The sequence below is a fragment of the Enhydra lutris genome, unplaced genomic scaffold, assembly GCF_002288905.1.
Source record: "Enhydra lutris kenyoni isolate GAN:26980312 unplaced genomic scaffold, ASM228890v2 scaffoldscaffold43, whole genome shotgun sequence".
In the NCBI taxonomy this organism is placed as follows: domain Eukaryota; kingdom Metazoa; phylum Chordata; class Mammalia; order Carnivora; family Mustelidae; genus Enhydra; species Enhydra lutris.
In genome coordinates this window covers 4,766,919-4,785,236 of record NW_019154127.1, presented here as the reverse complement: position 1 = coordinate 4,785,236, position 18,318 = coordinate 4,766,919, and the positions used below count along the sequence as shown (strand labels likewise).

The following is an 18,318-nucleotide window of genomic DNA, read 5'->3' as shown; positions in this document are numbered from 1 at the left end:
TTCAGGGACCAGTGGAGATACGAAATAGGAGCATTACATGAGTTCTCCAAAAATACAGACATTGCATTTATAAATCTATTGTACAGTAACCAGACCCACGCCTCAGGCCCAGGGATGGGCCCAACTCCCAACCGTATCTAGCTGGGGCTCTGGGATTTCAAAGCTCCTAGAAGCCACGATGAGACCAGCAGTGAGGACAAAGGAAGACATTTTGTTTTTGTTTCATAAAATGGGAAATTGTTTGGGGGGCGGGGAAAGATTGTCGAGAATTATTCCTAGAAGTTTTGAGGGGCCTGTCTTCACTCTCCCTTTGCCCTGTGGCTGAATGTCAAATGGTGGTTTTAGGGAAGCCACACCATTTCCAGATTGCCCCTGCCGCCGCGGGCTGGAAGTCGGCCAAGCACCATGCTGGGCCCACTCCCTATGGCTCATCAAACAACTGTAGGTCCAAGCGGACCACAATCTCTCCTGTGGGAACTTCGTGCAGCAGGAGACACTTTGTAACTGGGCCCTTGGAACCCTGGTCCTTCTTGATGTCAGCCACGCGGATCTCTGTCCGACCCAAAAAATCTGCAAGGAGAAAAAAACACTGTGCTCAAAGAGAGAATTCCTTTACGTCAAGGCACGGATTTAGCATATTAGGAATTTCTCAGTGAACCGACGCACTCTCCCTTCTTCCAAAAGAGAAGTAGGTCTGTTTACAGGAATCCATGAACTACGATGACAGAGCATAATTTTTAAATGGAGTACAAGGGAAAGAAAGAAAAAAAGGACACCAGGGTGGGGACAAAGTTGAGCCTAGAAGTAGGTAGAAACGGAGACTATGCCTTTCCCCACACCTGGGGACCTCCAAAGGGCTATAAGCTTCCCAGGAGGCAATGCAACATGGGACATCCTATCAGCAGGACAAAGATTGGAAAGTAGTATCTCCCTGGGTTCAGAAGACACATTCGTGATGTCACATCCTTTTCAGAAAAGTCAAGGATGGTGAGCGAGGGCTGGTCCTTCCTGTGCCCCCTGCATGAGCCAGAGAGCAAATGGGAGATGTGGGAGAGAAGGCTGCAGGCTGGGCGCTCTCAGCACCACTTTTCATCAAATACTGAGCATCAGTAGGAGAGCAGATGTGAATATATTTGAATATGTTTTAAATGCTAGGCAATTACAGGATGGTGTTAAATGGGCCTCCAGACCATAATTCCTTCATTTATTCATTGAGGAATTCTTTACTAGAATATATTATGTATGCACCTGTACTGGAAACAGCCTTCTTTCACGGTCCCATTTAAAATGTGGGAATCCCAGACGTCTGGGTGACTTAGTCGGTTAAGTGTCTGCCTTCGGCTCAGGTCATGATCCCAGGGTCCTGGGATCGAGCCCCATATTGGGCTTCCTTCTCAGTGGGGAACCTGCTTCTCCCTTCCCCTCTGCCCCTCCCCCTCACTTGTGCTCCCCCCACCCAAATGAATATATTAAAAAAAATCTTTAAAAAATAAAATAAAATGTGGGCATTGGGGGTGCCTGGCTGGCTCAGTTGAAAGAGCGTGCGACTCTTGATCTTGGAATCATGAGTTCGAGCCCCCTGTTGGGTAGAGAGATTGCTAAAAATAAAAAAAATAAGCTTTAATTTTTTTTTTTTTAAAGACGTTGGATTTTTTTTTCCCCTGGGGGACAGATACAGCTTTATTTTGTCCCTATGCTCATTTCATTGAAATAATCTCCAATGTAAGAACAACACTAGGATTTTCAATTTATGCCCTAGTGGAATGAACACTGTGTCATAATACTTCACTATTTAAAACAACCCAACATCCAGTCTCAAACCTTCACTTACCAGAATAAAAACTGACAGTGAAACACAGTAGGAGCCCAGACGTGAGAGATGGTGATTCCAACCCTTTGATTAACCAGACATGTCACCCAAAGGGCACCAGCTGATTCTTACCACACCTGTTGTGGGCTGATGTTCTTCTGGCTCAACTAACTACTTTTATCCATTTGTCACTGTGGCTTTTGGAGAAGAACTCAAGGTCTGGGCTGAGACTTTGGGGGATAACCTTTGTTGTAGTCTCTTGCTTTGGAGAAACATGGGACCAGGGTCTTTCTCTAGGGTGGCTGGACCACTCTGGACCACGCACACTTCGTCCACCTTCTCTGAGATGCCACAGCATCAGTGAAGACCCTTTTCTAGAAGAGGCTGAGTCTTGTCTTATGCCAACCTCATCTCTCTGGAGGGAAGCCAAAAAAACTCTGCGCACCAAGTTCCCAGCTAGAAAGCAATTTACCCACAAAAGCTGAGTGACAGGGAAGGAAGAAGGACTCCGCAGGGGGCCATTCTCTACTCACCGTCTGGAGAGAACTGGTCCCTCTCAAACACGGTGATACACAGGACTTCCTGCTCCAGGTCTTTGATGAAGAACTGGCAGTTGGAATTCCACTTGGGATTCAGAGTGTCCTGGATGGTCTTGGTGATGTGACATTGGGAGCCCATGGTCACCTCACAGTACGGGTTACTCTTTCCTAGAGTGGACAGAGTCTGCTGGACTCACACCTGGCTTCAGGCTCTCCTGGGCATGGCAGGGCAGCGTCCTCGCCACGGTGGGCAGCAGCTTCCCTCCATGCCCCTCATTTTTATCCCCTCCCATTGCCACATGTGATAAATGACATAAAATGGAGAATCTGAGGCCACCTGGGAGGCTCAGTCGGTAAAGCATCTGCCTTCAGCTCAGGTCATGATCCCCAGGTCCTGGGATCAAGCCCCGTGTCGGGCTCCTCGCTCAGTGGGGTGTCTGTCTGCTTCTCCCTCTGCCTCCCCCGCCCCACTCACTCTCTCACTCTCTCTCTCTCAAATAAATAAATATCTTTTTTTAATTTGAAAAAAATTTTTTTTAATTTTTAAAAAAATTTTAAAAATCTTTAAAAAGATTTTTTTAATCATTTTTTTTAATTTTTAAAATTTTTTAATTTTTTTTAAAAATCTGGGCGAAAACTCCCACCACTCAGCGTCACACTTAAACCATGATACTTAAATATTTATAACACTTAAATCATTAGATTAACGGACTTTAAATCTAGGCCTTTCCAGTCTCCTTGCTAGAAGCTTAGGTTGCGTCAGACCCATGGTGAAATGGCAACCGCTCAGATCTCTCTGAAAAGCAGAACGGTGGGAAGGATTAAATTAAGAAAAAAAAAGGAAAACCACCCTAGGTTTTCAACAAATGTTAGAAAGACCAGTTCCAGAAAGAAATTTAGGGTTATGGAAACAGCTCGGTTGACGCCACGCTGGCTGGGGGGCTTACAGGAAAGGCTTCCGCCACCACCCTGTGCTGGAGGGACTTCGGGGTCCTTACCGTGTGACCGACAGGGCTTCAGCTCAATGCCTTCAACAACATTCACCATCAACCTTCCGATACCTGTTGCCCTTTGGGAGCGGACTGTGACGGCAGGAAGAAGGAGGTAAGACGGCTTCGCGGGGACACGCTTCCCACCCCGTTTGCGCCAGATCGGTTTCATGTAGCTGCCTCCCCCCATCTTCCCCTTACAGGCCGGCTTCCTGGCTCTTGGAATTTACGCTCCGCCCCCATCCTGCACCCCACCCTCCCTCTCCCCGACTTCCATCCCTTCTCAGGCCACCCCCGTCCCTGCTCCGGGCCCATCTTTCCAGCTCAGAGGACTCCCTGGGCCCAACCTTCAGTGCCCCAGCTTGGCAGGACACGCGGGCCCTACCGCTGAACGATGCATACCCAGGTACGCCTTCTCCCGTTTCTTTTTCTCAGTCTCTATATAGAGTTCTGAAGCAGCTTTGATTTTCTGCACCCAGGCCGTCCTTGGGAAGAAAAAAGACAGAAAGGTGCCAAACAGAACTCAGGAAAAAGCTTCCGGGGCTGTTCGAACTGAATCTCCAGGATCCTATCTGCTTTGTTCCTTTGCGCTTAAGGACAAAGGATGGAAAAGAAAGTCCAGTTTTGTGTCAAACGGTGCTAATAATTATTCCTACCTTAATGAGGAAGGGATAAGTAACATTTTTATTGATGTACTCGAGACCTGCCTTGGCCTTGGTGTCCTGGGAAGAGAGGTGCTGTCCCGGAGATGTTGGCATGCACCTCCCCCTCCCTTATTGAAAAGCATCCCCGGGGCGCCTGGGTGGCTCAGTGGGTTAAAGCCTCTGCTTTCGGCTCAGGTCATTGTCCCAGAGTCCTGGGATCGAGCCCTGCATCTGGCTCTCTGCTCAGCAGGGAGCCTGCTTCGTCCTCTCTCTCTGCCTGCTTCTCTGCCTACTTGTGATCTCTATCAAATAAATAAATAAAATCTTAAAAAAAAAAAAAAGAAAGAAAAGAAAAGCATCCCACATTTGCGCACCCGAAGATGGCCAGAAGAGTCTCTCTCACGAAACCATCCAAAGGAAGGACAAAACCGTTTCCCAGAGAGGGAAGCACTTTACATGGAAAAGCAAACACACTCTGGGAGAAGCACTTTGGCATAACGCTTTCTCCTTCATTTTTCAAAGACCCATCTGCACGATAACTTTGGCCAATTTTCTTGCTTGGCACAAATGTTCTTTGGAATGTTGTTGGGCTTGTGTCAAGTTCACCCTTCAGAAAAGATCTATTTCATTTGGCGCTATGGCTGAGTCTTGAATACGCGATTGAAGCAAAATAGCTCTGTGCTCTGGGATCCAGAACATCTGCCCAAGGGAGCCAGCTGAGGTCGGGGCTGATCCCCACATTGCCTTCCTCTTGGCTTCTGGCAGCTGGGAAACCTTGGGAAACGTGAACTCAGAGAATGATGAAAATGTCTTTTAAAGAAATTCGCAAGCAAAATTAGTTTCAATTTGTTTTATTTTTTAAAAAATCCACGCCACGTGTTAAACTTTTGAGAGGCTCTAGAGACAAGTACTAAGATCTTCCTCCAACCCCTCCAGACAGCAGTTACTACAACTCAGGAAATGTTGGGACCTGCTGATTAATTAAATGTCCTACGTGCATCCTGCCCCCGGTGGGGCCCTGGGTGCCCAGGACCTCAGAGGTAGCAGGTCTTACCTTTCATTTATGCTTTCGGCTCGGAGGGTGTAGACGCGGTCAATGTGGGAGATGTGGAAAATGGGCTCATCTCCAGAAGGGTCTGTGGGCAATTTCACTAGAACCTCATTCAGGAAAATAGGCTGAAAAGCAATACACAGGCATTATACAACCAGACCGGGACTCTGTTTCCGTGAACGATGAGCGCATGTGAGCTTACGTGCACGCGTTCCAGTAAATTAAACAGTGTTGTGTGTGCGTGCATGCGTGTGCGCGTGTTCCAGTCAACTCTACTGGAATGATTTTGTATTAATATCAACCTCATGTATTACAAACCATACATAGGCATTTTTGCCTCCTCCATTTTGCAGGGGTTTTTTAGGTCCTTCAGAAGAAGACCTGACCGGTCTGTTTTGGCCCCAGCAAATTCTAATCAGCAAACAGTCTCCCTAACTTCACCGCCAGCCAATTCCCTCCAAAGATTTTCTTACAAAGTTGCTAGTGAAGATCCCCATAGATACGTTGTTCTTTTCCCCATAATCAGGCTAACTGCCATTAGAGAAAATTCTCCTGTAAAAACACCCCCACGCAGACAAATTTAGGAAAACGGTATCCTGTGACACAAAGACACAGAAAGACAGCTATGTACATCAGAGCAGACCTAGTAAACAGCAGAGGGACATTCTCCACACACTGACTGTTTGGATCGGCTTTTGCTGGAAAGGGTGAGGGGCACAGATGTTCGTTCCAAGCTACCCAGAGAGGTTTGGAGGTGGGGCTGGGAATGACCTTGAGACCTGCCAGCCCAGGGTGTGCCTTCACCTAGGGACCCACGGTGGTGGCCACTTGGAAGCTAATAGATATTTCACCGATCGAGTTGAACATCGTTCCTCTTCTGTAAGTGCTGGACCTGCATTGCCTCGGTCACCCTAAATCCTGGCTCACCCCTTTGCCTTCGCCTCCATGCCGCAGCCCCTAAACCCTGCTAAGACTCTGAGGCCTTTCGGGAACTTTCTACTGCCCCAAGCGGCAGCCCCGATGTTGCAATTGGGACTCGAACTTACAGTTTTGTACATTTTATACAGCAGGTGAGATTTGGGACTGAAGACCTTGTCGGAACCAGAAGACCCCAGGGGTTTTATGATCTGGGTCAGCAGGAGGAAGTCGTTGAAGAGGAAGCCGTACAGCTCCTTGTTGCTCTTGGCCTTGTAGAGCTTCCCGCTGTGCAGAAACTTGCGTGGTCCCAAGCAGTTGGTCACTGAATTGAACACAAGTTGCTAAGAAAGGAGAAACAAAACCCAAAGAAGACACGATGAAGCGAGGCCTCCTTTTTTTTTTTTTTTTTTTTTTAGTTTTTGTTTTTTCTGAGTCTGAAAGCCCGGACCCTGTCAGAATCTGAGGCTGGGCCCAGCTGGCTTGTGTCTGAGGTTCAAGTCCAGGACTGACTTGAAGAGGTCAGGCAGTGCCCTTTTTTTTTTTTTTTAATTTATTTATTTGACAGAGAGAGATCACAAGTAGGCAGAGAGTCAAGCAGAGAGAGAGAGAGAGAGGGAAGCAGGCCCCCCGCTGAACAGAGAGCCCGATGCGGGGCTCGATCCCAGGACTCTGAGATCATGACCTGAGCCAAAGGCTGAGGCTTTAACCCACTGAGCCACTCAGGTGCCCCAGGCAGTGCCTTTCAGAGCCAAGGAGTCAACATGAGTCAAAGACTCAGTTCTGTGGATTCCAAGGGTCCAGATGAGCCTTGAGTATAATTCCTACTGCTTTCTCCCAAGGGATCTACTAGGGTCTTGGGGTGATTGGGGCCCCTCTCCCTCTTACTGATTGGGAAATGGGAAGCAGGAAGAAAGTTCTGGGGCCTCTCCCGCCTCGATAAGTATGGGCTGTGTCCCAGTGGAGGGCATGAACCTGCTCCAGGGACGACCCCATACAGGCTCCCACAGTCCCTGAGCTTCTGGAAAGCAGCAACTGCTCTGTACGATTCTAGAGGACACCTCCTACTTTCCCAGGTGTGGCTAGAGTCCAGGCCCCAGCACGTGGGCGACTGTAAAACTCGGGGGTGCTGAGGGACGCCTCAAAGCCAAGCAAAGCGGACACAGCGTCGGTGTGCATTAAATCTCGACCTACTCCCTTATCCTGAAAATGGGAAGGGGACACCCTTTTCCTGCTGCTTCCCGAATCTCAGTGTTGGCTCCAAGGGCTGCGGAAAGCCGGCTCTATCATCCCACTGGGCTCTACCATCTCCTGTGAGGAGTTTTGCAAGGGGCAGAGGGAGCCTGAGGCAGAAAAATGAGCCCATAAAGACCCCCTTTCTTGGTAGCCAGAGGAGAGACTGAGGGAGGGAAAGGCCACAGCTGTCCCAGGCAGTGATATGATCCCAGCAAGTGTCAGACCCCAACAGCCCCCCCTGCCCACACGCGGGTCCCAGGGGGATGCTCCCCCAGCAGCCTTCAATGCCCATACTCCCCAGAGCTACGAACCCTGTAGACCTTCCCAAGGAGGGTATTTGTGCAGTGGAGACAGGGTTCACACCATGTGTCCCCCCAAGAGATGCTGGTGGCTCCCAATCCCCCTCCATCATGGGGCAAAAAATCAGCAGCACCTCTGTGACTAGAGACCTATAGACATAAGGAAGAGTGGCCGCCCCACTCCACTCTTGGGCCCAAGGAGGGAGGAGGGTCTCTGAGAGAGCCCAGAAGACTGAAGGTGACACCCCCATGGGAGCCTTCAGACGGTGTCCTTTCCCCTTTGGCACTCTGAACAGGTGTCTGGAGGTCCCTTTTGCTGGCCAAAGGAGAGTTCAAGCCATGTGGGGACAGATCCAGAGAAGGCAGCCCAGTCACACGAAAGGGACGTCGTTCGTTCATCCTCCTCCAAGACCGGGGCTGCCACGGGGCCAGGCTAACACTGCATATAAGTGAATGAGGAACGGCCTTGACGTTTCTCCATCTGAGGCCAATAATGCCCAAGATAGTGTGTATTCGAAACTTAATCACGGGGACAAGTCCGGATCTGGGCCAGGAGACAGAAGCCGCCTGACGGCACCTTCGAGACTCGGGGAAGGACCCCTTTCCAGAGAGCACATGGCCACGTCCTGCTGCCCGGTTCAGAAAGCTGTTGAGGTATGCCGCCTGCAGACCGAGTTACACTCCTCTGTGCTTGCTTCCCTGGCTTCCACTTGCCATAACACCTTCTCATCTATTGCCCTACAGATGCCCGGCTCCCGACGTGCCCTCCCCTGGGAGGCCCGCCCCTTCGATCCCTTCCTGGACAGATATCTTCATCCTTCAACACACAGCCATGTGTCTCCGTCCCCGATGCTTCCCTGAATCCCCACCGTGCCCTGGTGACTGTCCCTTCCTCCCCACCCTTTGTTCCCACAGCACCCTTGTTCTGCCTTCCCAATCCTATTTTTTGGTAAACCTGGGTTAGCTCCCCTCCCCCACCTCCTCCAAAACTGGAGAATGGGGGGAAGGCAGAGGTCACATCTTACTGATTCTCATTGTCCTGGGTGTTTAGTACTGAGCCATGGCCCTCCAGCAGGTGTTCCAGAAAGGTTCATTGGATGGACCAATGGAGGAAAGCACAAGTGAGCCAACCGACCAGTGAATGCCCCTGGATTGGGTATCAACACAGAATTCCAGAATGCATTTCCACGAGGCTGTTCCCACAGCTCTGTTTATCGCGCACCTAACGCTGGTGGGGCAGGTGAGGAGCCCGTGGTGACTTCCTCTGCGAGTGACTGCCTTCAAAGTACTGGGAGAAGGAAGAAGCCACGGGGAGAGGGGACGAGGGGGACACATTCTGCCTGGGCATTTTAGTAAATCCTGGTGAATGGTGCGTGCATGTGCGTGTGTATGTGTTTGCACCATGCGGTGGCAGAGAGGGAAAACAGAGAGAACCAATGAAACTGAAGGAAGCGTAAGTGACAAGAAAAGAATTAAATACAAGAAGAGACACTTCTGTTTCTGGCAGTAAGGGGGACTACATGCTCTGTCACATCCAGTGAAAACTTTCAGAACTGAGTAAAAGATAAAAATGCACTTTTTAAATGCAAGCAAATTGATAAAAAAAAAAAAAAAGATATAAAAAGTCAATGTGTGGAGGCCCAAAACAGAATGAAAATGTGTACCCCAGAAGATAAGCAAACCCCAACGCTGGCTTCAGCCCTGAGAATCGATCTCGAATCTGGTGACCTTGAGCTTCCACTTCAAAGGTCAGGGAGAGTGCGGGAGCCCAGCGATGTATGGAGGGCCCACGTGAGCGGAGGGATCTAACGGGAGACGGCCACAAAAAACTCACTCCCGGAGGAAGAGTAACAAGTAAACTCAAGCACAGAAGGAAGGGGCGAGGAGACTTGCTTGTTTCTGACCTTGGACTAAGCGGAATGAAAAACAAAACAAAACAAAAACCCTGAGAATTTGCAACCACAAGGCAGCCCTCGCCCAAGTCCACAAAGATCATCCACACAGCAGTGTGACCCCCAAACCCCTCTACATTTAATTTGGGGTCGCAGCGCTGGTAGCAGCCCTCTCGGGAGGAAGGCAACGCCAGACCGCAGAGGTCCCGCGGATACAGCTCCAAGGAACGCGGCCCTCCCGCGCGGACAGAAAAGCGCGCGTGCGCAGTGACAGAGGAGCGTCTCCGGAGCTGTGGGTAATTGGAACGACCTGATTGGGAATATGGGGGGATGTGTTGAAAGTGTGTTAGCAAATGGATGAAAAGCGGGGCCACCTGTGCAAGAGCAAGACACAGGAACGGAACTTCGGAAAACAGAAACGAAAACGGAAATAAAGAAGTCAGTGGACAGGTGGAGGACGGATAAGGGTGGGGGGGGGGGAAGGGGCGCGCGGGGGGGCCGGGGGGGGACAGCGCCCGATCCTGCCAGCCCTCCTCGTCCGGGCGGGCGGCGGGGGCTGGGCGGGGGTGGGGGGGGGGGGGCGGGGGCTACCTCAGACAGGCCTTCACACTGCACATGAGCTTGGATCCACTCCAGCCGGTCCGAGTTCTCCTTCTCCCGCACCCCTTCGTTCACCTGCGAGCACAGCTCTTCCGCTTTCTCCAGGGCGTGCTTCAAGTGGCTGTGGTCAGGATGGTTTTCGGGGGTGTTTTCCAGGATCTACGGAGGACACAAACAGCGGCCTCAGGCGGTGCAGGTGGGCCCAGCAGAGGCAGGGCGCGGCACCCACCTTTCCGGATGGGTGTCCACCTGGGGAGCTGCCTCTCTGGGCGCCCAGCTGTAGCCAGGACAGGAGCAAGACAGCCCCCCGGTTGTTGGCAGGGTCCCCGGGGGAAGCAGGGGAATGCCACATTATTTAGATTCGGGGTTTGAGGATGGCAGTGGCTGCAGCCGGGGTTACAATGCGCCCTCAGGGATTTTCCCCTAGAAAATGGCTCTTTTCCTAGGTCCGCTGGAGCTGCAGGCATCTGCACACCTCCAGAACCATGCACACAGGTGTGCATCTGAGCACAGGTGCGGTTTTCTGTGTAGAACACGCCCAGCCAGCGGCTACACCTCCTGCACTAACGTCTGGGCTCTGCCAGTGACCAGCCACGCGTGGGCCAGTCCCCTAAATGTTCTGAGCCTCAATTTCCTTATATGAAAAGGGGGGATGCCCCATAGCCCTTCCTTTATAAGGTTATCTGGAGGACTAAATGATTTGACAGAGAAAGATAGATTCGACTTCGCAAAGTCCCTGGCCTTAGAAGGTGCTCAGTGAATGAAAGCCATGACCATCAGATTCTCGAAGGACTCCGAGGACATTAAAAGCAGCCACGCAGAAAGGTTGTGAGCCAGTTTGGGAATGCACCAGGGGATGTGGAAGGTGTACCTGCCTAGGCCTTGAGCACACACAAATAATTCAAATGGAGCTAACCTTGAATAATATCTCACCTCAAAGGTACCCTTTGGTTTAAAGTCCTAGGGAAGCACCTAAATTGAGAAAAATGCTCGTTCTGGTCCTGCCTCCACCAATCAGCAACAACAACTCCCACTGCCCCCCAGCCCTGGTTGTAGCTAGGATCCCTCTGGAAAGTCCTGATGCCTCATCCCCAACCACATCCCTGGGGGTGGGACTCCGGCCTAGGAATTTTCTAGAGCTCTCCAGATGATTCTAATGGGCAGCCAAGTCTAAGGACTACAGCTCTAGACTGGGAGCACACACAGCTGGCTTGTGCAAATTCATTTGTTTTGGTTTGGGTTTGGTATTGCTTTTGTTTTTTTCTTCCAATTTATTTAAACTAAGAACAAAAAAAAAAAAAATAGTTCACCCATGTACGCCACCCCCTACCCCTGCTTCTGGCAACCACTAAACGGTTGTCTCTATCTATGAGCTTGGGGGTTTTCTTTAATTAATTGTTTTTAAGATGCCGAATATAAGAAAGATCATATGGTATTTGTATTTCAGTGTCTGAGTCTATCACTTAGCATGATGCCGTCAAGGTCTGTCCATGTTGACACAAATGGCAAGATTTCACTGTTTATTTTTTATGTCTGAAACATATATATATGTGTGTATATATATATATATATATATATATATATCACATATGTTATATGTATATAATACATTATGGAATATTGTGATTGATATATATATATAATGAAAACTGTGATATATATATATCATATTTCTATCCATCAGTGGACAGTCAGGTTTTTCCATGTCTTGTCTATTGTAAATAATCCTGCAAGGAACATGGGGGTGCATGTATCTTTTTGAATTAGTGTTCTTATTTTCTTCAGGTAAATACCAAGAAGAGGAATGGTAGATTCTTTAAGAATCTGTATTCCATACTGGCTGCACCAATTTCTATTCCTACCAACAGTGGACAAGGAATCCTTTTTCTGTGTCCTTATCAATGTTTGTTATTTCTAGTCTTTTTTTTTTTCCATTCATTTATAGATTTCATTTATTTATTTTAAGAAATTATTGGAGAAGCCAGTTCCCCACTGAACACGGAGCCTGATGCTGGGCTCGATTCCAGGACCCTGGGACCATGACCTGAGCCAAAGGCAGATGCTCAAACAACTGAGCCACCCAAGCGCCCATCTAGTCTTTTTTATAATAGTTATCCTAACAAGTGTGAGGTGATACTTCATTGTGGTTTTGATTTGCATTTCCCTGGTGATTAATTACATAGATCATCTTTTCATGTACCTCTAAGCACTGTGTGTTTTTAGAAAAATTCCTAGTCAGATCCTCTGCCCATTTTTAAACCAGATTGTTGGTTTTTTGCTATTGTATGAGTTCTTTATATATTTTGGATGTTAGCCCCTTATCCAATATATGATAGATACATAGATAAAGATAGGTAATCTATGTATATTTCAGTACTGACTTACCTGCAGTCTAAAATGTGTTTACCCAGCTTACATCTATCATTTGCCTTTCATTGTTGTTCAGTATATTTTGTCACACAGAAATTTTTAAGAAAAGTGTTTACGCAAATTAGTCTATGGGCACATTCTTGATCTGCAAGATCCAAACAGTACAGAAGTACATAGAGCAAATGTGAGAGTTCCCTTTCACTATCCTCCCCAGAGGTAACCATGCCAACAGAACAAAGGGCATCCCTTGAACTCCTTTCAGATGCTTTCCATATATTTAATAATCACACGTAGTTTTCCCTCTGTTTTACAGAATGAACTACACTGTAAGATTGCTCGTGGAGGTTTTGGGGTTTTTTTAACTGAAATGGCATTTTCTGGATGTCATTCCATGCTAATACATAGAAATCTGTCTGTCTTTTTTTTTTTTTAAGATTTTATTTATTTATTTGACAGAGAAAGAGAGAGTACAAGGAGGGGGAGCAGCAGAGGGAGAGGGAGAAGCAGGCTCCGTGCTGAGGGGGGAGCCTGACATGGGGCTTGATCCCAGGATCCTGGGATCATGACCTGAGCCGAAGGCAGACACTTAACCAACTGAGCCATCTGGGCGCCCCTGAAATCTGTTTTTAAAAATATTTTCAGGGGCACCTGGGTGGCTCAGTGGGTTGGGCCTCTGCCTTGGGCTCAGGTCATGATCTCAGGGTCCTGGGATTGAGCCCCGCATCAGGCTCTCCGCTCAGCAGGAGGCCTGCTTCACCCATCTCTGCCTGCCTATCTGCCTACTTGTGATCTCTCTCTCTCTCTGTCAAATAAATAAATAAAATCTTTTAAAAATATTTTTTCAGAGTACAGATCTACCACAATTTATTTGCTCTACTTAATATCTAAGTTGTTTCCAGGATAAAATATTTTTTTAGTTGCTTCAAGTCTAATCTTCTAAGTCTCTGTTCTCACTGCCATGCTAAGAATTTCTCCACCTCTACATCATAAACAATATTTCATCTTAGTACTTCTGTAGTTTTTCACATGTATCTTATAACTGGCCACCTTTTAAGAATTCTCTTCTTGGTTCCACTATTTTTCAGTTCATTTTCAGGTCCTCTAAAGGGCAGCAATCGTGTTTCTGCAAATAATAATAATTTGTTTTTTTCCTTTTTAATATTTATGACTCTCAATTCTTTCCTTCTTTTTGCCCCCCACCCTATTGGTTAGATCCAGAACAACTATTTTTAAAGCTCATTTCCAGCTCCAATGTACAATTAAATACTGAGGGGGGAAAAAAAGAAAAGCATTGAGCCAATTAAATAGTAACTGTCAGGTTGGAAGAGAGGAAGCGGTAGCTTGAAAGCCTGATTCAAAATGAATTATTTAATCCAGCCAAGGTGGCCACAGTGTACTTTGTGGTGCCAATCTGGGGTTGAACAGAGGAGATGGCTTATGTAGCAGGAGACGGGTTACTATCAAGGGTCTGAGCAAATCAGTAAAGTATTGAGGATAATGAGAGGCAGGTTTCTCAGAAAAGGAGTTGTAAGTAAAGAAAGGAAGAGTCTGGAATCAACTCCGTAGTATGAGATTAGAACAGGAAGATCAGTGTGAACGCATGGGGGTTTTTTTGTTTTTTGTTTTTTTTTAAAGATTTTATTTATTTGACAGAGAGAGAGATCACAAGCAGAGAGAGAGAGAGAGGAGGGAGCAGGCTCCCGGCCTAGCAGAGAGCCTGATGTGGGACTCGATCCCAGAACCCTGAGATCAGGACCTGAGCTGAAGGCAGAGGCTTAACCCACTGAGCCACCCAGGCAGCCCCCGCATGGGTTTTAATATGCATTATTATCTGCATGGATTGATCTGGAAATATAAATGTAGGTGTGTATACTTACACAGACGTAAGTATGTGTGTATAAATTTAATATACATACACATATTTCCTGACTCTGCCACTGAGAGACCCAAAAGGCAGTAACACCCCAGCAGCAATGAGCACACCAGTGCCCAGACCTGGGTTTCTAAAGTCTCCACTAAAGGAAACCAGACCTGAACCCTCTCTCCACTGGGGCACCTGGGTGGCTCAGTAGGTTGGGTGACTATCTTCAGCTGAAGTCATGATCCCAGGTCCTGGGATCAAGCTCCACGTTGGAGCTCAGCAGGGAGCCTGTTTCTCCCTCTCTCTCTGCCTGCTACTCTACCTGCTTGTGCGCTCTCTCTCTCTCTCTCTCTGTCAAATAAGTAAATAAATAATTCTTAAAAAGATAAAAATAAAAAAAATAATAAAACCTCTCTCCAGGAGCTAGCGCCCTTGTGGTTATATATTCCTAGGCTCAGACGATGTTTGGGTCTGCTCACTCATATTACAAATAGAAACACAGAAACCCCTTTTTTTTTTTTAATCTTTTGGTATTGGCTCCACAATGGCTTTCTGAAGATGGGTGGTAGGCATGACATTTCTTTCTCCTTCTTGCTGAGGAAAGTGAGGCATGAAGGCATTATACCTCAAATAAGAAAAGATCCAAAGACCCGAGCTTCCATTTTCCAGCTTAGGAGGTAAGAGCAGCTTGGTCACACAGCTGAAGACTGTATATTATTAGCTCTTTTCACAATAAACAGCTTTTTCTTTCTGAGTTACCAAGCAGATGCTTCCACATCCCCTCGGTGTAGGATTCTACACAACAAATACCAGGAGCGTTGGCTGGGGGTGATCTTGCCCATGACCCCGGATCCCTGAAATACTGAGAGAACATTTCTCTGCTTGAAAAGCCAAGAGGGATACTTACATTTTTAATGATCAGTGGGTATCTTGTTACCCGTTGCATAGGCTTCAGTATGAAACTAGAGAGTGGCATCCCTTTACATCGAGGGTCCATTGCCAGCCTCTGAAATGAGAGAGTTGTTTAAATGTGTTTGAGAACTCTGCCAAATCCAGTCAGGGACATCCACTCCCGGCCCATCACACTGTCTCATTTCTGTGGACGAGAACGGAGGAGTCTGGCGTTGGAAGGGCCTGAGCTCTCTTCCCGGTCCAGGATGATGGAGATTGGAGACCCACGCCCTCCCTGGGACACACAGTCCCTCCTTTCCAGAGATGAGCTTCTGGCTCTACAGAGAATATTTCTTCTGGATATCTGCCAGACCTTCTTAATAATCACAAGCGTAAGAAGAGACATGAGGCTGTAGAGTTGGAATAAAAACTCCCCTTACGTCCCAGCGAGGCCAGAAGGGCTGAATCTCGTCATCCCGTTCAGACGGGGCCCGCACCTGCCAGTGGGAGCCCCAGGCAGGCGGGGACGGAGGCGCTGAGACAGGAGCGTGGGGAAAGGACTACAACCTCAAGTCTTGCGGGTTGTCCCCACGCTAGACCATCTGTCCCTTTTGTCAACTTGACCGGAGGAAAGAGTCCTTCTGTGCCCAAAGATGATCCCATCCGTAAGTCACAGGGATTATGTGGTGACCCAGCTCTCAAAGGCGCTGTCCAGGTTTAATGCCTTAGAAACGGGCAGCTTCCATGATCGAGGTCCCAGGTCCCGGGACATGTCAGTGCCCGAACTTGCTCCAGCGTGGAGAGCATCATTCCAGGGACACCTCATACATGGCAAAGGCATGTCAAACGCCCCCCACCCCACCCCACAGGGATGAGGTGAGGAGAGGTGATGAGGGAGAGGAAATAAGCCCCCTGCCCTGGTTGGTGTCAGCATTTCCTTCGAGTTCAAGTGCATCCAGGGATGAATTCATCCTGCCTTGTGCCTCAGGGAGGACCGGCCCTTGGTTGAAACCCCAGGTAGCCCAGCATCCGCAGTGCAGTCTCTGGACCACCCTGGACCTACTTTTTACCAATATTTCTCCCCTTCAAATGACTTTAGGATGCCCCCATTCATTGGCTAGCAAATCAAAGCATTTAGTGTTGAGGAACACCAGGGGAAAAGGAAAGAACAAGCCTGCGGTCAAGGCGAGATCTCACAATGATGATCTAACATGTGATTATTGGGGAGGAGGGAATGGCCTGCTCCCAGATGCACGAGGTATAAACAGAAGCCTGCCGTTAGTGTTGGTCTAGTCACCAAAATGTAGCGGATGCTGAGCAGAAATTATTTGATTCTGTTCCTGTGTCTTTTTCTCTGGGAGACGCAGAGGCTGTTTGAGTGGACCAGTGGGGCCCTCGCGGACTCGCCCTGGCCAAGGCCAAGTCCGAGGGCCTGGGGCCTCCAGCAGCATGGCGCCCACCTCCCCAGATGTCCCTTGAGGGACACATGGCTCTTGAGACCACTTGATCCCCTCAAGGCAGAGGTCTTGGCGTCCCACACTCATGCCACACACTTCCTAGAGCTTGAGGCCAACAGCAAGAACCAACTGGGAAAGGAACAAAGGGTCCCTCGGGATTCCTGGCCACTCCCTCTGCAGCCAAGAATGGGGGGGTGCTCAGACCAAACGGAATGGGGGCACCCGAGATCCACCAGACCCACTGGGCCTGACAGATGAGACGGAAAGTTTAAACCTGTGTCCAAATAACCCCACTAACACCCGGACCACAGATCCGAGTGTCCGGGTGCAGGCTGGTCCCTCCTCTCCAAGCCCTGCCCTTTGGTCAAAGCCCCACCTGCCAGCTCATGGCGGGCCCCTAGTGCTTGGCCAAGACCTCGGTCCTGTTGGCTGTTTTTAGCAGGAATAGGCCTGCAGGCTTGGATTCGCTCCTCACACATCCAGCTGCCCTATGTCAGCCCCTGGGGGGTGGCAGGGGCTTGGCTGAGCCCGGACTCCTTACTTTGACAAACTCCTTGAAGTCCGGGGCCTCGTCCGTCTTCTGCTGGATCAGGGCAGCCCCGTTGAGCTGACAGCTGCAGAACCGGATGTAAGGCTGCATGTGCGGCAGCTGGGCGGTCAGGATGTCGCCAATCATCTTCACGGGCATCTTCTCCCCTGACATCTTCTTGCGGACCCTCAGCGCTCTGCACAGGAGACACGGGAGGTGAGCCCTCTGCCTTCACGCTAGCTGGCAGTGACGGGGCACACTTCTAGGTTGTACAGAAACAGAATGTGTGTGAGGGACACAAACCCAGGGCCACTAAAGGATCTACTGGTGGAGACAAGGAACAGAAAAGAAATACATCTGGTGCTCCAGAGAGGTATCACAGGGGGCATTTTCCTATAGCATGATGGCTGTTTGTGGGTTCTTGGGAATGACAACTTCTCAAAGACATGTTTGCTGAATGAAGTCAGCATGAAAAATAATTCTTTCTTTCTTATGGAGAAATAGGCAATCATTTATTTTGCAGCTCAGACCGGATCCCTATATCGATGTCTCACTTTATGGATTATCTGTGGTGTAAGTCCCAGGCTAGTACAGCCCCAGCACCGAGTCTGCTGTGGGCCAACGCCACCCAAGGGAAGCTACCATTACCAGTGGACGTGGAGGCTCATTTTCAGACTAAACAACATAATTAAGATGGTAAGTCAACCGCCACAGGAAAGTAATCCCATTATGTTCACCAAAGCCAGGTATAAATGGTTGTCTGCACTATCTGTGCCATTCGCTGCTTCCTTGCTGTGGTTAATTTGAACTTGACTGGATTATGGAGTTCTAAAGAGAGAAGCCTATTTATATGATAATGGACCAATAAACCCAAACAGTTCATCTCCTGGAAGCTAAGAAGACACTGAAGGTACTGAGAAGTGTTTGTTCCAGGATGCAGCTGCAGTCTGAGTGTGGAGTGCCGGGAGAGCCGGGACTGTGCATCCCACCCTCCCACTCCTATATATAAACTCCTGACACTGGCCTCTAGCAGGGCACATCACTGAGCTTCTACAATGCAAGGAGAGCAATGTGGTCTGTGGGCAGGACCACAACACAGGAGGCCTCCCCAGGGATGTTAGATGGATGGATGGATGGATGGATGAGTGGATGGATGAATGGATGGATAGATGGTTGGATGGATGAATGGATGGATGGATGGAAGTTGATGGATGGATGCGTGGATGGATAGATGG

At 48.8% G+C, this 18,318-nt stretch overlaps 1 protein-coding gene across 1 annotated transcript in view; it reads right to left on the bottom strand.

The window, feature by feature from the left end:
• Positions 1-210: 210 nt before the first annotated feature.
• The window catches only part of LOC111155691 (intersectin 1), a 212,594-nt gene continuing 194,486 nt past the window's right edge, over positions 211-18,318 (bottom strand). Inside the window, exons 32-40 of the mRNA XM_022515992.1 lie at positions 17,096-17,279; positions 15,114-15,212; positions 9,967-10,134; positions 6,080-6,292; positions 5,037-5,158; positions 3,741-3,823; positions 3,348-3,431; positions 2,344-2,517; positions 211-570 (exon numbers count right to left, since the gene is read on the bottom strand). Coding sequence (XP_022371700.1) covers positions 422-570; positions 2,344-2,517; positions 3,348-3,431; positions 3,741-3,823; positions 5,037-5,158; positions 6,080-6,292; positions 9,967-10,134; positions 15,114-15,212; positions 17,096-17,279 — 1,276 coding nt within the window. The 3' untranslated portion in view covers positions 211-421. The remainder of the gene's footprint in view (positions 571-2,343; positions 2,518-3,347; positions 3,432-3,740; positions 3,824-5,036; positions 5,159-6,079; positions 6,293-9,966; positions 10,135-15,113; positions 15,213-17,095; positions 17,280-18,318) is intronic.